Source organism: Python bivittatus, unplaced genomic scaffold (assembly GCF_059951505.1).
Source record: "Python bivittatus isolate LINGU-HERP-01145 unplaced genomic scaffold, Pbiv_v1 ctg000250_np1212, whole genome shotgun sequence".
NCBI lineage: Eukaryota > Metazoa > Chordata > Lepidosauria > Squamata > Pythonidae > Python > Python bivittatus.
The window spans coordinates 1591657-1614178 of NW_028277057.1; the positions used below are offsets into that span (position 1 = coordinate 1591657).

The 22522-nt window shown below is 49.9% G+C and overlaps 1 protein-coding gene across 1 annotated transcript in view; it reads left to right on the forward strand.

The window, feature by feature from the left end:
• RUNX3 (RUNX family transcription factor 3) overlaps positions 1 to 22522 on the forward strand; it is a 132275-nt gene that overhangs the window by 46478 nt on the left and 63275 nt on the right. The window contains exon 2 of the mRNA XM_088140946.1: positions 14712 to 14956. Coding sequence (XP_087997072.1) covers positions 14712 to 14956 — 245 coding nt within the window. The remainder of the gene's footprint in view (positions 1 to 14711; positions 14957 to 22522) is intronic.

Here is a 22522-nt window from a genome sequence, read left to right on the forward strand (position 1 = left end):
ATCTAGCAATAAAACTCATGCAAGGAAAAGTTTGTTCCATCTGCAGCTTGTGTAACTTTCTTTCCGCTTAGTTTAGAACTGGGGACAGAATGGGATGGAGAATATACTATCAACAGCCTAGAAAAGGGCTGCTGAAGGAGAAGGAAAACCCTGGTTGGAGAACTGGACTGAGAGGTCAGACAGGACTTCCCCAACCAGGGTTAGTGAGTCCAGTCCAGGGCTGCAGAAACCTCATTCAGATTTCTGAAATTTCCTTCTGCAATTGTTTGATCACTCTCATTTAATCTGATTTTAAAATGCTTGAGAAGACGGGTTACTATTTCTACAGTCTTCTTGCTTAGAGGATCACAACCTCCATTGTTTCTCTTGCTTTAATTAATTAATACCTCCAGAGGGATAATAACTGTGGGAAGCTGGAGAGGCCGCCAAGTGATGGAGAGTTATCTATTGGAAAAAACAAAAAACAATATCTTTGGCCACCTAGCAATACCCAGAAATGCCACTAAAATTCTTCCAAAGTCCTAAAGCACCATAAACTGGAGCAGCAAAGCAGAAATCTCTTTAGCAGGGAAGAAAATCTCAGGAAAAAAACATGGAAGACAAGTTTCAGTGTGGTATTAATTCAGACCCACTCAATGGTGAAAAACACAGTGTGATCATGGACCAGGCATTGCTGTTCGGTCTAATCTACCTCACAAGGTTGTTGTGAGAATAAATGAAGGCAAAGAAGAGAACAATGTAGCTTGTTAGAGAATACAGTCCATGTAGTTCCCTAACTACCGGGATGTCTCTTTCCCTCTTCTTTTTCTTCTTAATTCACATCAGAATTTGATTGCAAATAGGAAACAAGGCAACTTTCGCCCCAATGTGGATGAATATTACTGTTCCATTTGATGTGGCGAGCAGTGGAATGCTATTTTTCATTCCTGCCTGCAATAAAAACCACATGTTTTTAAGTCTTTGCATGGCAGAGGGAGGGAATCCTCCTGCAGAAAGGGATCAAGTGTGTTTTGTATGCACAACGGCATTAGATAAAAATAAATTACATTCACAGCACCCTCAGGCCTTTGGGTGGAAGGAGGATAAATGCAGATTTTCACACACACACACACACACACACACACACACACTCTATGGGTGCCCTGATTTCAGCCTGACATCTTCAGTTGGAGACCTTTGGGAATGACAACTATGCAGGACTGAAATCCAAAGCAGCAGGTCACCCCACACTAAGGATGGTGGGTATGGTGATACAAGAACATCAGGTTAACACTGATTATTCCTCATTCTTTGTCAACCCTGCTTGGTAGACCAGAGCAGAAAATCAACTCCACAAAAGGACCAGGGCCGCACTTTATTGGCGTGGATTATACTAATAGCATCTTCAAGTCTAGTTGTGCTGCACCTCCCCTCCTTTTAATGCCCCAGTGAATCAGGGAGGTCTCTGCCTGAGACACTTCCAAATGCTATCTTGCTTCCCAGGACTTAAAGAATGTTTCACTCCTGTTCGCCCAAGGAACAGTTCTTGCATCTTTCTGTCAAGGTCAGCTCCCAGACTCTCCATGTTCCTTGAGAAGCAGGTATGACCAAGAGGGCCTTTGCCCAGCTCCCTCTTGGGTGCCATTTGCAACCTTCCCTAGGATGGGAGGTGAGACTCACTGCCACTCAGGCCATAGTCACCAGTCGAGGGGAGACTACTGGAATATGCTCTCCATGGGCTTGACCTTGAGGAGCATTTGGAAGCTACAGCTAATCCAGTCATTATGGGGCCAGACAACCATGTAACACCTCTACTTCAGGAACTGCTACACTGGATGCCCGTTGGCTTCTGGATGCAATTCAAGATCCTGGTTGTTACCTTTCAAGCCGGTTATGATTCAAAGCCTGTGTATGTGTCAGCCTTGCAAGGTAGTCCAGACAAGAACCATACCCAGAAGTACTAGCTCTACTTTATTGTAAAGTTACATCAACAGAATCTTGCAAATCTGAAAGTACATCTCTCCCCCATCGCTTTTACAGCCCAAGAAACTAGGGAGATATTTCCCATGCTCACATTCCTGCTGCGGGCTAAGTTGCCATTTATCTGACTGTTGCCCTGGCTGCAGCTCTTCCCCCATCTCCCAAGGTCATTCCCACATTTATTTATTTATTTATTATTAAATTTGTATGCCGCCCATCTCCCTCCAATGGGTGACTCTGGGCGGCACATATTGTTACAGTATGTGCAGGACCACCTTCTCCCAATAGAACATCTGCCCTGCCCAATACAATTGAATAGGGTGCACTTGCTCAGAGATTGTCACCTCCAGGGGCTGTGGAAGCCACAGCAAGGATCTTACGATGCCTGTACCGAAAGATCTTCAGGGCTTGCAAGTTCCTTCTGGGCACAGTTTAAAGTCCTAAATGGTTTAAGGCCAATTAGAAGAAGAGAGTGACCAGCTCTCCTTCTAGGAACCTGTCCAGCAACTTTGATCACCAGGAGAAGTCCTTCTGAAGAACTCCCTGCTGCCAGAAACTCAAGAGAGGTGGTTCTGTGACCCCCACTCCCCCAGGAAATGCATTTGACCTCCACTCTCAGGAATTAGGAAAATGGCAAAAAATGCATCTCTTTTTCCAAGCCCTTAAGTGGGAGTTGTTACATGCATACATATACAGTATATATGAAGTTGGTGGTTTGAGTCCTGCATTCTGGATAGGTGTAGCATATGAGAGAACCAGCTTGATGTAGTGGTTAATTGTTGAATGAGTAACTTTGGGCCAGTCGCTATTTCTCAGCTCAGTGAACTTCATAGGCTTATTATTGAATGAAAGACAAGTATAGATCAGATGATGGATGGATGGATGGATGGATGGATGGATGGATGGATGGATGGATGGAGATAGATCACGGATACCCATCCTGAGAACTTAACCTGGAAACCATTTATAGAATTCTACACATGGCTTTCTGTTACATGTGGTTTGGGTTCTCTTAAAATAAGGGTTCTAAGCTGTTGAACTATTTTTTTTATTTTTATTACATACATCTCTTAGTCTAAAACCTGAGTTTAATAACAGTTAAGTATAACAGTTTTGAAAGTGCTGAAGTGTTGTGAAACTATCTTTACGTTGGGTTTAATCCAAGTTGACATATAAAGATAAAAGTGAGACGCTTTTTTCCAGCGGAATAGTTTGCACTTTCTTTTCATCTTAAATTATTCTGCAAAGTTTTGCATGTAATGTCTGTATTTTGTAATTTCTATGTATTTTCTTTTCCCTGTTTTTCCTTTCAAAACAAATATATTTATTCTTTTAAAAAAAGAAATTAAGACTGCAGGCTCTGCAGAATGTGGACATGATTAAATAAGTGGGGCTGATGTTTCTTATTCTTGTTGATATGGTTGTAAGACTAATCAATAAAGTTGAAAGTTGAAATAAGTGGGGAATAATCTTATTAACTTAAATTCATTAATTTAGTTTTATTTCAGTTTCATTAAATCATACAAAATTAAGCTTAGCTTTTGTACCACTCACCCACCCCCACTCTGCTCTTCTCTGCTCTGGCCCTGTCTCCTTTTTGGAGAATGATTTCTAAATGTTAGGGTGAATTACAATGGAGTATCCTAGAGGTGGGCATGGTTGAATGATCAGGACACAGAACATGCATATTACATGCTGTAGCGTTTTGTTGCTGTTTCTACTTGTATTTGATTTCCCAGATAACGGCTCAGATAACGGCTCAGATAACAGCGTGTTTCCATGTCAAAATAGCATACAGATTAATAATAAAGAGAAATAGATCTGTTCCTGATTTTTAATCTTTTTTTTTTTTTTTTACCATGAATGGAGTGAACAAAATCTCTGGATAGAAACAAGAACACCTTTTTAGTACAGCAAACACACACACTTATTTTTAATAACCTATTTATCATAATCAAGTGCTTAATCTACCCACACCATCGTGAACATGTTGACCGCATGAAATTTCGGAAATTGCCAGAAAGTTAAAGGAGCATGACAACCTTCTATTGGCCAAATTCCTGTTCTGAATACAACAGGAGGGGCTGAGTTGTATTGCAGAACGTGACAGGTTCGGAAGCCGAGCAGAGTCTCAAATCATATTTTATCGTATGAATAGGTGTTGTTCCCCAGAACCAATAAAGCTTTCTCACTGCAATTCAGTGGTGTGTGTTTAAGACCAGGGCTGAAGTGAGTGTTAAAATTAGTAGCATTCTGTCTTTTACAGATGGAAGGAGGTTATAAATTACAATGGTTGGTTAATTCCTTCCGGGCTCAACTTCTGGGTGTATTGTTTGCAAATGTACAAGTGTTTTATTGCCTAAATGTGGGCATTTATCTTAAGAACTTATATCCAGAAACCAAGCCCTCAAGCATGGCCAGGGTTGGGGGTGGTGGGAAGGTGCCAGGTGAGGGTGCAACAAATTTAACACACAATAGATCCACAGTTAAAGCACTTTTAAAGGCCATTGGCTCAGAGTCGCTCTAGATGGAAGCTGTGATCTGTGCGCGGAAGAAGTCGGGGGGCAAATGGTTAGACTCTTTCCCCATGTGGTGGCCCCAGTCCCCTACCAAGGAGGCATCTCTTACATTCTCCAGCATCTCTCCTGGACTCTTAAGTCATAATGTAACCAGGAATAAAATATCCATATTCTTCAGGTGACATCTGCATCCTTGAGGGGTGGGGGGAAGGAAAAGAGGCTGTGGTCAAAGAATAACTAGGAAGCACCTGTTTGCAAGGGGTCTGCAGGGCATGGTCAACAAAGTCAAGATGGCGGCCATGACGATACGAGTGATGCAACACACTAAAAAAAAGACCGAGTTTCAGTCGCACTGTTGCAGCTGCCATCTAGACTTTGTTGACCATACTCTGCAGATACCCCTAAATATTTGCACAGTGAATGTTCATCACTCGCATGACCGCCATGTGCTTTGTCAGGTAGCTTACTGTTAGCACATTACTATACTATAAGGACGAGCAACTTTTTAAACTGAAAGATACATTTTATTTACTGGATTATGTTTGCCACTGAGGAGCTGATATTAGGGGATGGGCAAGTAAGACAAAGAAGATATGTTAAAGCTAGCAAAGGTTTAGCCTTTGTTTCATAAACAAAACCAAAAAGCCACATGCAACCCCTAAACGCCATTTGGCTGCCAAATTTTGATAATGTGAATTTGGAGGCTCCAGGGCTCCAAACAAATTGGTCCGGAGACTATATTGTAAAGACCAAACGGAGGACTCGTGATGGTTGCATTCATACAATACAGTCTAATGACTAAATTAATCCACTATGTAGAATTGTACACTACCTTGATCCATGACACAAGCCAAATGTGCTGAGTTCGCACAACACATTAAGTATTAATCATGGTTAGAAAAAAATCAGTATGTTGTGTGAATGGAGCTGCTATATTTGAATCTGGCCAGGGTGTACACAGCCAGTAAATACCGCCAAAGTGAGATTCCAGTTCAGCCTTTCCTGATTTACAATTGTCACTGTGCTACACTAAAATTGAACGGAAAGTCCCCCTCCCCTCCGCTCCCCTCCCCTCCCCTCCCCTCTCCTCTCCTTTCCTTTCCTTTCCGCCAGATTAAATAAAAAAGGGGAAAAGAGGTGCCAGACTAATGCTTTTTCACTGTATACTTGGTGGGAGGTAAAACTGGCTGTGGGTTCTGGAAGCCTCTCCTGACCGTGAGGTTTTGATTTGAAATAACCGGGTTCTTGGAAAAAATGCATAAAGAAGGAAGGGCAGTGAAGAATGTGGTTAAAGCACCAACTAGTGGCCAGTGGAGAGAATGTCACCCGGGATCAAATTTTGTGAATGTTGTTTAGCCAGGAGGGTTTTCTTTTCAGGCTGTGGAACCTGCTAGTTTGTTTTTTTTTAAATCTTGGAACTTCTGATCAATAGGCAAAGCTCTAGTGATCAAAAACTGGCTGTGCTTGAGTAATTTTCTTTTTTGCCCTTTCTTTCTCCAAGAACCCCATCAAGTTCTCAGAACACAGTTTGAAAAACTCTGATTTAATCTCCTAAACAACTCAGAATAGTCTTTTGCTTTGTTTTCTTCAAATCCTGATAACAAAACAGGGCATTTTAGTACAAAGAGAACCTGAAGGCTTAGGCTAAAGAGATATGCTTGTAAACTATTTGATTTTCACCCCTCTCCACCCTCCAGTGGTGCAAGTGAAGTCTTGGGGTGGCATGCAGGGGTAACTCCAACTTCTTTAGATGGTAGTGCTTACAAGTGTAGGTCAGAACTGGTTGCGACAGCCCTGTGGCATCTGAAAAGGGCCTTGGATTCCCACTTTAAGGTGCTCCCTCAGTGGCCCTTTCATTGCATCGGACCTTCCTTCCTTCCTTCCTTCCTTCCTTCCTTCCTTCCTTCCTTCCTTCCTTCCTTCCTTCCTTCCTTCATCACCTACCTACCTACAACAACCTACCTACCTAGACAGTAGAAATGAAGCATGGAAGAGGTAAACCAGTCAGTCAGAATTAGGATTATTTGAGGCCTTCCCAGATCCGTCTTGACACTCTAACCACGGCTGAGCAGCTCTTTGCTGACTGATGGCTGCACTTACCATCTGTGGGTGTCCAAGAGCCACAGTGGGCAGAATGAGAAGACAAAGTGAGAACAGAGCCAGCATTTCTTTTTTCTATTGCTTGCTTGGTGGGAGGAGTTTGTTTTTGCTTTTGGTTTTACAAATGTTGCTGTGTAAAGGTTTGCCTTGCACAGTCAGGGTGTGTGTTCGCCACCTCAGAGAGGCAGGAAATCACAACACCGGTTTCTGGCAATGGTGGCTGGAGGGAGTGTTGGAAGCTGCTACCCCAAAGAGTTGGGTAGCAGTGGGCATTCAGGGCCTCTGATTGCCATGCCAGCCCCAACCGTTACACCAGGCTTCACAACCGATTCAAAGAGTAGCTTGATAATCTTGGGTGTTGACGGAGCTAAGCAGGCATCAGTTATGCTGAATCAATTTTTTTCCTCTTTTGTCGCTAAAAGCCTAAGATCCATTACCTGGAGCCAAGTGTAAACAAAATGCATTTTGCCTGCATTCACACAACATCCTTGGGCTAGTTATTTCTGGTTTGTACTAGGTTTCCTCTGAACCCAGAATACATTGAACTGTAGGCTAACCAAACTGGTTGCATTCCCTCAACATGCAAAACCACACACGTTCAGAAAAAAACTAACCACAGTTATCACTTACCAAACTTAGCATGTTGTATGAATGCACCTGCTAGATCTTGGTTAAATGTGGTGGTGTGAACACAGCCTTTGAATGTAAAAACTCCAAGTAAAGAAGTATCTTTTGGGCACCAGAACTGGGAGAGCAGAGGATCCTTCCATACACATTGCATGGCATGGCCAAAGGTTACTTCACACCAGCAATAAAATGCAGAATGGGAGAATCATTTCACTGCTGATCCTAGAGAGGTAGCTGTGTGAATCTTTTGCAGCAAAAAACATGAAGGTGCCCAAGTCATTTTATTTTCTTGCTCTTTGTTGTTAGAAGTTTTCAAGTCAGTCAGAATTCCTGATCCAACCAGAAGTAGCACCAGATCCAATGCTGGTTCAAAGTTCTTCCAGATCAGCTGCTCCTAACACTATCAGCAAAAGGCCTTGTGCCATTACTTTCTTCTCCTCTTCCTCCTCCTGGAAAAAAAAAATGATGAAGTGGTGAGCAAAGACCAGAAAGTTCCAAATGGAGAACAACTATGCAGAGAGGACTTGTAATAAGTCAGGAATAAAACAGGGCAATCAGGCAGTAAAGGCCTCTTTTGCCAGGATCCCTAGTTACTGAAGCAGGGGAGAAAAATCTTGGCCTCCTAATGTTGATTGACTCTAATTCCCATCATCCCCAGCCATAGGCTCTGCTGGCTGAGTCTGATTGGAATTAGAGACCACACCCTTCCTGCTCTTAAGCCTTGGGGAGAGGGGAAGATCATCTTAGCAAGGAGGTTCTCCGTCAGTTGCTTCTGCTTTCAATCCCTGATTGATAAAAGCCACCAGGCCGTTTTGTGGGTGATGTTTAGAATGCAGAGCCATTGGCAGCGCTGGTGGAGAAACAGAGAGGACCACTTCACCCACACCTTAGCTGAGGCTAAAATGGAGTTTGGTAGCTTGGGGGCAGTGGAGCAGTTTTTGCCGAACTACATCATTGTGTTATGCTGGAATATGGTTTGTCTAGTTGTTGCATGTTATGTAAACTCAGTGTTTGTTATGTAGGGAATAGGGCTTGGTATGCAAGTGAATGCAGCCAGGGAGACATATAAGATCTGGAGAGAACCAAGGGTAGCCAATCCCCTGCCCTGTAAACAATTCACTGCCGATGGAGAGGAGGAAGAGGAAAAGGAGAGCCCCCTCCACCCTCACGATTACTTTTGCTTTTAGAAATATGCACTGACTATGGAAACAGATTGCATCCAATTTCTGAAAACAGATTAAAGAATCCTCCAGAAAAAAAATAGCAAAGAGAATTCACACAGAAGCCTCCAATTTTTCAGGTCAGAAAAGAAGGAACTTAGATTCAGGAGCCCAAGGTGCTTATCAGAGAGTGACTGATTGTTGTGGGGAAGAAGAAACCTGTTTTGGATTTTTGTACCGTGGGAATGCAGCCCTTCTCTCCAGGAATGCAGCCCTTCTCTCCGGCAGTCCTGTCCTCTCTCTCCTTTGGCAGCTTCAACCTCTCTGTTCCTTCATTCATTTCCTGCGTTCAACAGTGCTTTCTCCTGCAGGAGTCCCACTGAAACTAGTCAGCATTAAACAAGCATGGGGTGGAAGCTGGAAACCACCCCCTTCCCCAAAGGGTGTCTGTGTGGACACCTTCCTGAATGTCATATGGAAATGCTATATAAAAGGGTTGGAAGGTTGGGGACCAAAGGCATTCCTTCCAAGAAATGCTCCCTTATCTGAATTTTCTCCATCACAGAACTAGCACTGGTGATGGGATGGGACCGGGCAAAATCCAGGTAGAGGGACATGCTTTTAAAACAGCTAGTCCTCAACCTCCCTGTCTCAGCTAGAAGTCAATCCCATTAAAATCAGTTTCAAAGTAATGCAGATAAACATCATGGTGCAACTGAAGTTATACCCGCAAGAGAAAAGGGGTGCACGTGTGTGCCTTTGTGCATTTAACACTACCAAGTTCAACAGGCATAGGACCAGGCACCATCACTCGCACTGCTTTCACACCCTGTGTTCCTCTGCAAGCTTATTCAAATGCTACAACACTTGATGTATTCGCGGCTGTTCATCTGGGGGAAAAGAAAGGGTGAAAAACCCACAATAGATTACTAAGCCTATCGATTTAGTTTTTATTTCCCATTCAGCCTACGTGTATGTGTGAGCAAGGGATACATACCTGTCATCAGGCGGACTGATTTCAGAGAGTTTTATTTCATACAATTGTATGATTTAAGAAGCTGGGATCAAATCCCCAAACCACCCCTTTCCTTCTCTTCGCAGCATTTTTGTTGCTCCTACGTTTCCATCCTGGCAGCTACAGGAACACGTACGTCCCTGCAGTGGTCTGGTAACATTCTTGGAAGTGGTTTTTCTTTGCCTTTTTCCTAGGGCTGAGAGGGAGGGACTGGCGCAAAGTCACCCACAGTCTTCAATACCTTACACAGTTGAAGATCTCTGGCATTTAATCCAACATCTTTAACCACCACACCAAACTGGCCCCATTTTTTAATAGCTTGATTAGAAATTGGGATTCTCCTTCTCCAAAATGTGTTTTGGATCCAGTTAAAGTGAGGTCTAATAAGCTTTAATCCGTATTTAATCTGGGCTGGGGAGAGATCCGTTTTTAAACTGCTTTAACTCCAATTTGGGAGCCTCTCCTACAAGAATTGTTGAGCCTCAACTTTAAAAAAAAAATTTTTTTTTTGTAAAGGTTGGCAAGCCAGCCTGGGAGCTGAAATACTGTATACCTGAAGCCTTTTCTGAGAGCTGCCTCCTCCATTTTTGCTGTTTTAAAATACTCAGTACATAAGAAAGCCCAGGTTAGACACTAACGGGGCAGAAAATCTCATGCAACTCAATTAGGCTTACTTCAGAGTAAAGGCAGAGTGAATTGCACCTGCTAGTGAGATATTGCATGGATCCATCTTCCTGGAAAGGGCTGGACTTAGGAAGAATCGATTTAGTTGCAAGATACATTGTTGGTGAAAGTGATGAAGAAGTAGGAGTCCTTTGGAAGCGAAATGGAAATTATCACGGATTTTTTAAATTAAAAAAAAAAATCACAGTTGTCCGCAGAGGGAAGGAGAGGGAAGGGGACTGAAGAAAAGGAAAGAAGGAGAAGCGGGAGGAGAGAAAAAGAACCGAAGGAAGAAGAAGAGAAAAGAGTGGGAAAGGGAAGAAGCAGGTGTGCTCTTAGCTTTCTTGCTCTCCCTCTCTCGGGAAAGAATTCACGCGTCCGTTGAGCCTGAATCCCGTCGCCGGGCTGGGCTGCGTCGCGGAGCCCCCGCCGCCGGATCTCCAACCGCTCCGCCAAGCCTTCCTTCGCATCCGTTTAACTCTTCCCTTCCCAACTCGAGTGTCGGCACCTGCGGCCATCGGTACGCTCCCAGGACCTGTCGCCCTGCCCGCCCCCCCGCCCCCCCGTGCCAGCCGGGACCAGGAGGAGGAGACCAACTGTGTGGTCCCCGGGGCAGCACCGACGCATCTTCATCCTCTTCCCCGGGGAGGGTGGAGACCGAGGGCTGTGAGACAGCTAGGGAAAACTATCCCGCCAGGACGGAGTCGTCCCGATTGGCTGGGGACACCGGGGACTGCAGTCCTGACATAGCTGCAGGTCTGGGGAGGGCTGGAAACGGAGGCGAGACAACATGGTCTTGGAGGAGGACGGAAGGAGGTCTATGGAACGGAACAGACTTGCTTTTCGAAAGAATTGCGTTCACGCGACAGGCGTACTCAGCTACTGCGTGATCCCATTTTCTGGGTTCACACAGTACCCTGGACATCAGTGACCAAATGGCCCAGGTTCCCACAACCACATAGGCACCCCCGTTCATACTAGCCTGTTGTGTGAATACAGCCGCTGGCACTGTGACAAACCTGGTTAAACGTTGCCCAAATGGCCCGAGTTTGCACAACAGGCTAAAATACAGCCAGCAAGAACAATAATCAGGATTCCAAATGACGGCTCGTAACCTGTTATTTCTCCCTGAGCCGGTTCTGCGCCTTGGGTGAAAGGAGCCGACCCTCTCTGTCTTTGGGGTCAATCTCCTTTTCCCCTCCCCGCTGAACTTACAGGCCCAAGAGAAGCCGATTTGGGCTTGAACTGATAAAGACGGTTTAAGAGCGTTTGCAGTGGAAGACGTCGGTGCATCTGGTCAGTTCAGCTGCTGAGCTGTCTAGATGGGATCGTGGCACCCTCCCGCTCCCCTCCCGCCCCCACCAGGGCCCCGGCCGAGGGCAATTCGCCTGCCTGGCAGCTCGGAGATTAAGGGCGGGGAGGCCAGCCAGTATCTGCCCGGCGTCGCTGACGCGGCGGCGGCGTCCTCCTGTTCCCAGCGGAGCGTCCCGAAGGGCTCGTGGCGGCGGGGGCTGCAGAGGGCTCGGGCTCCCGCCCCCGGCTGCGGCTTTGAAATGCCGGCGAAACGCCGGACGGGCCTCCCGGCTGCCGCCTGCGCTCACGGGCACCTTTGGCTCTGCCACCGCTTCGCATCCGCGGTGGCCCTCGGGGAAGCGGCTGGTCGCCGGTAGTTCCGCGGGCCCGAGGGAGCGACCGGGGGCGGCTGCCCTTGCATTTCGTTTCGCGTTCAATTTCGACAAAAGCGGACGGAGAGTGGAGCGGTCCACCACTAACCCACCCCCGTGGCCGTTCCGCCCTCCAGGCCTCTCCGCAAAGGCTCTCTAACCAGCCAGTCCTTGGAGGCTTCTCCCCGCCGGCCCTTCTGCAGAACGAGAGAGTTCTCACCGTCCTAAACCCGAGAAGATAACGGGATCGCTGCACTCCGCTCGCGGGCTGGGCCCCCAAACTATTCGACCATATTATGGCTTCCAGGGATGATGGCTTGTTTCCCCCCGCCGCCGCAAACCGGCCAGCGCACCTTGACCCAACCCTGGTTACCTCTCCTTCTGCCTCTTCCGAAAAGGCTCTTGTGGGCCAAAAAGTCTCAGAATTAACCCCGAAATTAAAACAAAACTTAACGGTGGGTCACTATTCTCAGAGAAGAGCCAACAGAATAGGATAAACTGGAGAGGTTGCTGGAGCAGCACTTGATGAAATCTTCACCTCAGCCTAGTTTAGCCTGTTGTGCAAATGCAGCCTCTGCTTAGGGAGATCGTCGGAACCGGGTCAAACAAAGCGGAATCGCCGTTTTGCCGCTCGGGAGGACAGAAGAGAAATCAAAGCAGCGCCCTCCCTTTGGGCGCGCGGGTAGCCCCGGTGGAACCGAATAGGATCGGCTTTCGGGGGGGCGGGCGGACTACGCGAAGGCCACAGGCCTAAGGCAGTTAGGGAGAGCACCCATTTTCGGGGTTCTCAGCCCTGAGCCCCGAGGTGAGGTAAGGGCCCCGTTCCACGAAAATGACATTCAAGCAGCAGACATCTCCACGATGACTGGGAACTCGCTGGGCGGATGTATAGCAAAAGGTGTACCTAACCCTGCTTAAGCGGCTTAGACGAGCCCAGGAAGAGTCGGGGAGGCACAATCCTTCCTTAACGTAATTGATATTTCAACCCATTTTTCGATGGACGTCCGCTGGACGACTTCACCGTATGCAGACTGAACTACACACTGTAGTTAGCAAACCACCAGGCCTTCTTCTCATCCCATACGCCTCGTTCACATGACGCGCTGCGAGCTCTCTTGCGTTCGGACCGAGCTATTGTCGTTTGCAAATCCTGAAATATGTTTTGGCCGTTCTCAGTTGAATGGGCAGGAAGTTTTAAACTCTGGCTGCCTCGGGTAGGAAATAAATTGGGCTGGATTCGAGCAACACGCAAGGTTACACGTGGATAAAGTTGGGTAGGTTGTGGTTCAGGAGATTGTGGGAACGCAACCGTTCTCTTAGCGTACGGTTCTGCGGAAACCAGGGGTCCTAGGAAGCCAACGTAGGAACACTGCTTATTCTGTTCGTTTACCCGGATTTCGAGTTTCTTTCACGTGTTGTGTGAACTCAGCTAACCCTTCGCATTTTGCATTCTTCCAGTCAGCCCCACATGCTCGTTCTAGGAAAGCCTTCCCTAGCCTGATGCTCGCCCCCCCAGCCCCCCACGTGGGTTGGACTACAGCTTTCATCTTCCCAGCCACACTGGCCAAGGACGATGGGCGTTGTAACCTAAGCCGGCTGAAGAGCACCCGGTTACGGAAGACGGGTTTGGTTTTCACAACCGGCTTGTCCATCAAACCGTCCTTGGGGCAGTAATCCATGTGTGAGAAAGGAATTCAATTTGTTCTGCGGGCGGGGGGGGGAGCGCTAAAAGAGAGAAGCAGAAAGAGAATAAACCGCTCGCCCCAAACAAGCCCCCGCGGCCGCACGTGTTTTCCTCTTTCCAAGGAAGCGGGAGGGGGCGGCTTCGAAGGGGGGCGTGGCCCCGGCAGACCCCTCCTTCTCCCACCCTTCCTGCTCCGCCCCGCCGCTCTGAGTGGCTGGCTCCGTCGCCGTTCCACCGCCCCGCGCCCCGCCCCTGGCTGCCTCTGTGTAAATAAACTTTTAAGAAAAAGAAAAGAAAAAAAAGAAGGGAAGGAGTCAGTATGTAACCGCGGCCACTTTTCGGCTGCTTTCAGACGCGTCAAGGGAAGGCGGTTTAGAAGGAGGCCGGCCGGGGGCGGGCGAGCGGGGGAGAGCGATCGAGGGACGAGCGGGAGAGCCGGGCGCCTGGCGTGGCTGTCAGGCGCAGCAGGAAGCGGGACGAAGGAGCCCGGCGCAGAGAGCGGGAACCTGTTGAGGTCTTGCCGCGGTCCCTCGCGGGCAGACGAGCCGCCGACCGACGGCGCGCGGGATGCTTCTGGCCCGCCTCCCCGCCCCTCCGTCTTGACTGCGGCCGGCCGAGCCCGAGCGCGCTGCCCCGCCGCCGCCGCCGCCGACAGAGGCGAGGTTTATTTTGTCTGAGCCGCGTTTATTTTGACTGGGCAAGGAGGCCGCGCTCGGACGCTCAGCCTCCAGGCGTGCTCCGCCGGGGCGCGGGAGGCGCGCGAGGGAGCGCCCTGGGCTTCTGCGGGCCGTCCGCCGACAGCCTCCGGGCTCCCAACCGCGGCGCGCCGACCTCGGCGCTGCGCTCCGCCGCCGGGCGCGACGGGACTGCAAGACCAGGCGGCGGGAGGACGCGCGCCAGGGCAGCCGCGGCACAAGCAACAGCCGGCTCGGATTTCTCGGCTCCGGGGAGCCTCCCGCCAGGGCGCCTCGGCCTGCCGCCTGGCCGCGAACGCAACCGGCGGCGAGGAGCGAGGGAAGCGGAACGAGCACCCGGGAAGACGCGGCGCCTGGCCCGCGGAGCTGCGCCCGACGGAGCGACTGGCGGCCGGAGCCCGAGCGGCCGGGACTGGTAGCGCCGGCAGCAGCAGCAGCAGCCCGACCTGCGCGGGCGCCCGGGGCGGCTTTCCCCCGCGCCTGGCTTCGGAGCGGCCCGCCGTGCGCTCTTGGGCATCCGGGCCGGTGCGCCCTGGGCGCGCGCCTTCCTCGCCTCTCCGCCAGCGCCGCTGCCGCCGCCTCCTCCCTCCCCTAACGCCCGCTGTTGTGATGCGTATTCCCGTAGACCCCAGCACCAGCAGGCGCTTCACACCTCCCTCCACGGCCTTCCCCTGCGGTAAGATGGGAGAGAACAGCGGCGCCCTCAGCGCGCCGGCCCCGGGACTTCGAAGCCGGCCCGAGGCGCGCTCGGTGGTGGACGTCCTGGCCGATCACCCGGGAGAGCTCGTGAGGACCGACAGCCCCAACTTCTTGTGCTCGGTGCTGCCTTCCCACTGGAGATGCAACAAGACCCTCCCCGTGGCCTTCAAGGTAAGCCGGGAGGGGAGGTTGGGCGCAGCGGGCGGGTCCTGGGAGAGGCGCGCAGATGTTTCCTGCCGAGCGGGCTTCCCAAGCGCCCGGGAGGACTCGCGGTTTAACGGCAAAGGCAGCGGGATGGGCGCTGGGCGAGGAGGGGGGAGGCGGCAGGCAGGCAGGCGAAAGCCCCCCCCCCCAGCAAGCGGTTTTCAGGGTTAGCGAGCAGCCCCCCGCGCTAAAGGCGCTGTGGGCGAGTCTGCAAAACAGGCGAGGGAGTTCCCCCCACCCTGGCAGCCCAAAAGCTCCTTTAATTTCCTGCGGGGAAACCGCAAAGCTGACTCGCAAGCAGCTTCCTAAATGTTAATCCCTGAATGAAGCCTGCGGAGTTCCCTGCGACCTGCTTCCGCGGGGGGGTGGACGCTAGAACTCGGCTGTGCCCTTGCAGGGGCCCGCTTCGGCTCTTCCGAACCCAGCGGACGGAGGCGGTGTCTTTGCCCAACCGGCGCTCTCCGGATTTCCCGGATTTTGGATTTAATCCTCCTTGGCCAACAAGCAGGCCGGCTGGGACTGTGGTCGCTGGACAGGCCCGGAGGACTTCGTGGCGGGTGTGGGGGGGAGGCTGCGGCTCTCCCTTTGTGGGGAACGAGCCGATCGGTTCTTCCGGGAGCTACAAGCCCCGCAAAGGTGCCCCGGGGAAGCTGGCCAGAATTACAGAAAAGCCTCAGCTCGGGCAAAGGCCTCTTGGAGCTCCCTTCTGCAACTCAACCGTCCTCAGTTCCCAATCGGGCGTAGAATAACCCATCTCAATAATCTCCCCCTCCCAAATGGTTCCAAATCTTTTTTTTTTTTCCCCTTTCTCTTTCTTCACCTCGTAGTTACGCTCGAGGCGGTCTACAGTCCAAAAAGCACAAGACAATGGAAAGCGAACGTGAAATTTAAATAAACCATTATAATATCTCCGCAGACTGCAATCCTTAAAAATAACAACCACAAATCCAACTCAGCCTCGAGCTAAATCCTTCCCTTTTGAAATAAGTAAGCGCTTTTGACTTTATGGGATGTTTGAAGGGTTGACGCTGTCTCAAACCTGGTAAAACGCCCAGACTGTCCAACCGGAGCCTCAGATGAGGAAGGAAATTTCAGAAGGGGAACGGAGCGCTTGCACGCATTCCTCCTGCCTCACCCCGAACGTGGACTGGCGGAGCCGGATCTCCGTAGGCCTTTCCCTGCCATAAAAAGCGGAAGAACCCCCCCCTTCTCAAAGTGGGGGGGGGGGAGGAAGGAGTCTCTCTTAGGTGACAGGGATGTCTGCTCCGATTTGAATTACATTCTTCCCCTGGGCACTCTCCCAAACCCGAGTTTGGCATCATAGCTGAATTCACACAGCACCCTTAAACCCAGGATAACAAAAAAAGGATTGCTGCATTTGTGTAAAACGCAGTGCCCAAACAAATAGACAACTTTATTTATTTATTTATATTTACATTTATTTATTATTTATGCAGCCGCTCACGCGAGTCTGGTAAAAGATCTACCTGCTGCGGATCGCCCTTCGCCGAAACAAACGTCCCCCCCCTCCACACGCATTCTCAGCCCTTCTGTTGTAAGGCTGAATTTATTTCCAAAATAGCGGGAGGCTCTCCTGTTTTGAGGCCTGCCTTCTCGGCTTTTCTCTCCCCCCCCCCCCCGCGCTTTTGCTAGAATCTGTCCCACTTCTCTTGTCCTTCGCTTTGGGGATGTATTTGCTTTCTGGTTTAAAAGGGGGGACGTTTGTGGAAAGGAGGAGGGAGAAGGGCTATCAACCTCAGGCAACCCACTGTGCCCAGCACAGGGAGGCCCATTTACTGAGCTAAATCTGAGTGAAAGAACGCTTGCCTGTCATTCCGGTTTTGACTTAAGCTTCTAGTTCTCAGGGTTGCTGCGGGAAAGGTGGGGGGGATTTATTTAAGGACCAGATTTACACTGTTATGTTTACTAATTTTGGCAAAAATGCAGCCAGCCTTCCCAACCCTGGTACCCTCCTGATGTGTTGGAGTTTTACTTCTGTCATCTCAGCCCCGCTGAAGATACGGTGTGCAGCGTAATAGCCAGCGCACTAGCTATGTGTCCAGTGGGGAAACAAGTGCATTAGTAATCAGCGTCCCAACTCTCAGGCCAAAGGGAAGAGTGCCCTTTTCTGAATCCCTTTTAAATTTGGCACTTTAGAGTTAATCCTCTAATCTCTTTCTGCGGGTGATTTGGGATGAAGAAACAAGGCTGTAGATCCCTGAGCTTAGTAAGTTAGGCGTTCAGATGAGCCCGCATCTCCGCTGTCACTTGTGCCCAACCGGAGATGGTATGACCCAGAGGGCAACGTTTTGCCTCTGGCTTACGACCCACTGGAAAGCTCCGCGTCTGGGAGGAGGGGCGTCTCTTGAACCCGGACCAGCCAGAGTTTCAAGAGAAGCGGTTGCAGTTCACCGGGGACACGAGTCGCCCGCGTCTTCTGGGTCCCCCTTCCTTCCCCGTCCGCCGCTGCCGCCTCCCGCCCCTCCCTCCCTCCCGCGATGTTCGCCCACCTGGGAATTGGGCCCCGCGTTTTGGCAGCTCGGATGATCGCAGCGCGGGGTCTCCCTTTCCCTCCTCCCGACTTTCACCCCCTTTCCTCCGAGTTAGGGGCGCTCAATAAACTTTGCGGCGTGGAACGGGAGGTTCGGCGAATTAACTCCAGAGGATTTCCAACGGGAGAGAAGCCAGAGAAACCGGAGGAAAGGGCTGATTCTTCTAATCAAGCGGCTCCGGTTTTCCTTTCTCTTTCTCGGCTTAATAAATATTCACGCCGCTGTTCATCTCGCGGTGGTTTAAACATAACGCCAGTTTAATCCTCCTGCAAAAATCACGGCTCTGTTTTGATCAGCCCCTGAACCTATTTCTTTTCTCCGGAGGTCGAGATCCTTTGCCGCTTGGGGGCGGGGCAGGGTATCCAAAGCCTTTCAGGATTCCTAGTGGCCCGAATTAACCCTTGTCTGGATTGGCAGAGAATTTTGAACCCTAGTCACGTCGCCCGCGTTCACGTAACAGTGGAACCCACCAAACTCAAATCAAACCAAAGTTCGGAGCGGATTACAAAATGTCCTCAGTTTATCCGTGTTCCCCTTTGGTTGGTGCTAAGAATCCGGTCCCCAATTCTAGGACTTGGATTTTCTTCCCTAGAAAGTCCTTTGCTCCGGCTCTCAGCACAGGGCCATTGCCAGATGGTAATGTTATCGCTTTTTAATGTTTTGCAACGTCAGTATAGACAGGTGTAATATAAGCAACCGCAGCATTTTGAAGTAACTGTTTCTTGATGGGTTGCCAGATGAAGAAGAGTACGAATAATTCTTAGCAATAGGAGCAATATGCAGCTCTCAGAGGCTTCTGATTGGAAAGGCGCAGAGATCGAAATAAATGAATTAAAAACTAATTTACAGGCGGTGCAGAGAGAGTGAGGGCGGAATTAAGAACGGGCAAGGAGGCCAGATCAGCCGCTTCGCCCAGAGGGCTCCAGGAGAAAACAGCAGCAACCCAAGCCCCTTTGAAGATTCAGACCAAGCCCACCTTACAAAATAGTTTTCCGGGTTAGGCTGGATTTTATTGGCGAACCTAGAGCTGGCTCAATACACAGAGACACAGGCAAACTCAGAATCTCGGTTCACACAACTCCTTTAAAATCTAAAGCTGGGTTTAAAAATCCAGGGTGGCTATGTTAGCATAACATGCCATGGTCAAACAAATAAATCATAACTGGGTGTAAGGTGGCCTGGTTTCCACACTATGCGAAGAGAATTCACCTTGCAGCCAACCCATTTTCGCCCAACCCAGTGTCTCGGGCGAAACTGGCCACCAGACCACGCGTTGCGACTCGCTGGTAAGCTAAGAATGGCTGCGTTTGTAGATCAGTCCAAGCCAGGAAGCGAACAAATCACATTAAGGGGAAGTGTGTTGTGTGAACCCGATTAAAAAGGTTTGCCTTTCTGAATTCTTTTCCCCAAAGAGATGGGGAGTCGGAACAGCCCTCCCCAAATCTCATTCCAGCAACGTAAGCCAGTTAGACACACGGGCTTACGTTGGACGCGGAAATCGGACACGCCCGTGGGACTCGCTTTTCTCCGAGTAGACCGGGATGTTCTTTCTGAAGCCCCGGCGCAGGTTGCCTGTCTTCTGTCCACTTCAGTTGGGAAGCTTCAAACCCCGAGGAGCGCAACGCTCCGACTTCCCAGAAGCGCAAACGACCCCCACGGACGCTTGGCAACCGGCTAGTCCTCAGTGCGCCGGGGCAGCTCGTGCGAGCAGGGGGCTTCCGGGGAGGGGGCGGAGGCGACGTGGACTGCGCTCGGCTTCGGTCGCCAAAGGGCTCTCCGGAGCGCGCGGGCGAGGCCAGCGGCGTATCTGTCCCTGCCGCGCCCTTGCGCAGCCCCTCGGAAGCGCCTCTTGGCGCCCGGCTGAGAAACGCTGGGCAGCAGCCCGAGGAAGCGCCCGGGAACGCCCAGCTCCGGCCGGCCCTCGCAGCCCTTTCGCCGCGGTCTCCCGGACCCGGGTCCGGGTCAGCGAACGAGGCCGACGGAGCAGAGCGCTGGGTGGGGAGAAGGAGACTCGGGCGCCTCCAGAAGCGCTCTTTGCTCCGGGAAGGGCGCGGGTCGATAGTGTCACGTCCCTCTGGAGATTGGCTGCGTTCACACAACACGCTTAAACTGGTTACTGAATGAACCCGTTGTCTGGGTTCGCACTGAAGCCCAGCAGGTCCTCCACTGAGCTGGGCAGCTGCTGGGCGAACACAGCCCGCTAACAGCGAAGAAGCGAGGGGGGCGCGGAAGGTAATCAGATTTCGGCCGCACTTTTGGGCAGAGACGGGAAGGCGCACAAGATTGACCCCCGGAGGGCATTTAATAGGGCCCTTCCAAGTCCGTGGCGCTAGCAGGGCGCCCATGAAGCGCAGTGGAGTTTCTACTGCAAACGATTCACTGCCCCAGCAAAGATCTGTTCGTAGGCTGCGAAGACGCGATCCATGCTTCGGAAGTCCCCATTCATGTCAAGCGGAAGGAAGGAAGGAGGGAGGGAGGGAGGGAAGGAAGGAAGGGATTTCACTAACTTTCTTTCATAAATACACATAGTAGGACTTGTATATTATATACTTTTATTATAAATTCTAACTTTATAAAATAGACAGTGGCACAGATCTCTGCAACCCAAGACATATTGAGTGCAGAAGGATAGCTAAATATTTCTCCCGATCCTCTTTCTTTCGTTGCTTCTTTCTTTCCAGAATACTGTCAGCTCTTAAGCCTCAACCATTACACATCCTCTTCCTTATCATCACCATATTTCAGGACCTTTTAAAAATATCGTTTGTCTTTAACAATCCTCTTCTTAAGGAAGAGATAAATCTGGCTTTCTTGAGAAACAGATTGCACTGAGGGAAAAGAAAAGTCTTCCAGGAAAAAGCTTCTGAATTTATTTTAAGAACTCGTTTCAAAAGGGGGGACCTGCTCTTTTAAACAGTGCTGCAGTGGTGATGGCTGCATCATCATCATCATCATTATTAAGACATGGGAGCCATCCAGTTGCTCAGAAGCAAAGGAGGCAAGAGACTGTCCCTGACTTTAATCAACCGTTTATCATTTTACTGGTGCTTACTCCTGAGTAAACCAACCTGCCCTGGATAGCCCTGGGTGGCTGGCGTGCTAGGCACCTTTCCTGAGCGTATGCCCCACTGAAAGTAGCAGGACATATTTCTCTAAGGATCCAACCAGTCAGGCCCAGACAATTTCAGTTCCTTCAAAAATTATGCCAAGGAGAAAGATTTCCACAGCCTGCCAAAATCCTGGATCCTAATGAGTCTTTTCAAATAGCTGGATGGAGTTCACCATCTTTTCGCGCACACCATCCTTGTTGGTCAATTGCAACCATCCAGGGACCCTTCTGTGGATCCGTTTCTTTTCCTATTCGGGATCTTACACCACATGGGGTCCATCTGAAGCGAGTGGATCCTTTTAGGAAATGGTGGTGGTAAAGGAGAAGCAGCAGAGAGGCAACTGGAAAGTAAAAGCGGCCCTTAAATTTTTATTTTTTTCAAGAAGGAAGGCAATATTGCCCAGTCCAAAAGACAGAGAATTTAATTTTGGAGCAGGTTCTTCCTTTCTCTGCCCCCAGTATAAAAAGTTGTATTCTGGAACCCTTCTACTTTCAAGAATGACGTCTCTGGGAGAAGATGGAAATATGAATTATAATATATGTGTCTCTTTTGAGCTTCTTGGAGAAAAGAAGGAGATTGTTGCTAGTATTAATGAATAATAAACAGAATATCCCTTACCAAAAGATTTAAAACAGGGCCATCTTTGGTTTGGGTTGGCTTTTGTTGAATGTGGGGATGCATTTTTCTGTTGAGGTTTGTAATTGATCTGAAATTTCAAGAAGAGAATTGGACAGCCAATTCCAGAAAAGTTAGGACTGCAGTCTGAGATAACTTTATTTGGGAAGGAGGGAAACTACTCAAAGCCACAACAGAAGAATAATTAGGATCAATAATAATCAGGATAAACCAAAATGGCCTTTAAATGTGTGCAGGTTTTTCAGTTCTTCAAAATTCTTTGCCAAGCAAGATGTCCCCCACCTAGGGGCATTTATGGGGAGGTGTCAAAAAAGTCAAGATGGTGGCTGCAGCCACGTGATGACTTCCCCCTCCCCCAAAACACTCCTGCCCCCAATCTCCAAAATAATAATAAAAAGAAAAGCAAAGAACTAGCTGTTTTAGCCCCCAAAGTCAGTCCCAGATTAGAGATTCTGTGCAGGGCCCAGGGCACGATTGGCGCTGGGTGCTGTTGATGCCCGGAATCAAGAAAATAATTTCTCCAATCAATCTATTGAGTGGGATTATCTCCTGAAGGAAACATGGACAGAGCTGGCTTGACATTTACACTTAGGGATTCCAGCCTTAAATGATTCCCCTTTCAAGGTTTAAACAACAGCAAAAATACAGGCAGCCTCCTCATTTATTTTAGCAAATAATGATTACAACAATACCAATAACATCACTGCAGATCTTATCCTGTAATAAGCAGAGGGACTCTCTTTCAGACGTGCCCCATTAATACCTGTGGGCCCCCCCCCCCAACGTGCCCAGCCTGTAGGAAGAAGGGGTCACCAGCTCCTGGATCTGGCAGAGCTCTTGGGCTGGGAAGGCGCCCGGAGCGCTGGGCCGGCTTGACAGAGCGCGGGAGACATTTCTGTCCCTGCAGGTTGGTTGCTGAGGTGATCTTTGTGCCAAACCTCCCCCAGCGGGGCTTGGTTTCAAAGGAGCAGCTGGAGCAGGCGGTCTGCCAGCGATCCACCCCCCCCCCCGGCCCCAGCCAGCTTTGTGCCTTGCCTGGGGTGTGGGCTGGATCTCCCGTCCAGCCACGCTGTGGTCTCTTGGCCTGTGCTCAGTGGGTGGGATGAGCCTAGCAATTCTGGTTTATTCAGTCAAGCCCCAGTAAACCCTAGCTTGGCATTAGTGTGAATCCAGTCCCACCCTCTCTTTGACCTGGGTCCTCTATTTGACCAAGTTGCCTATTTGTGGCTTGGGGT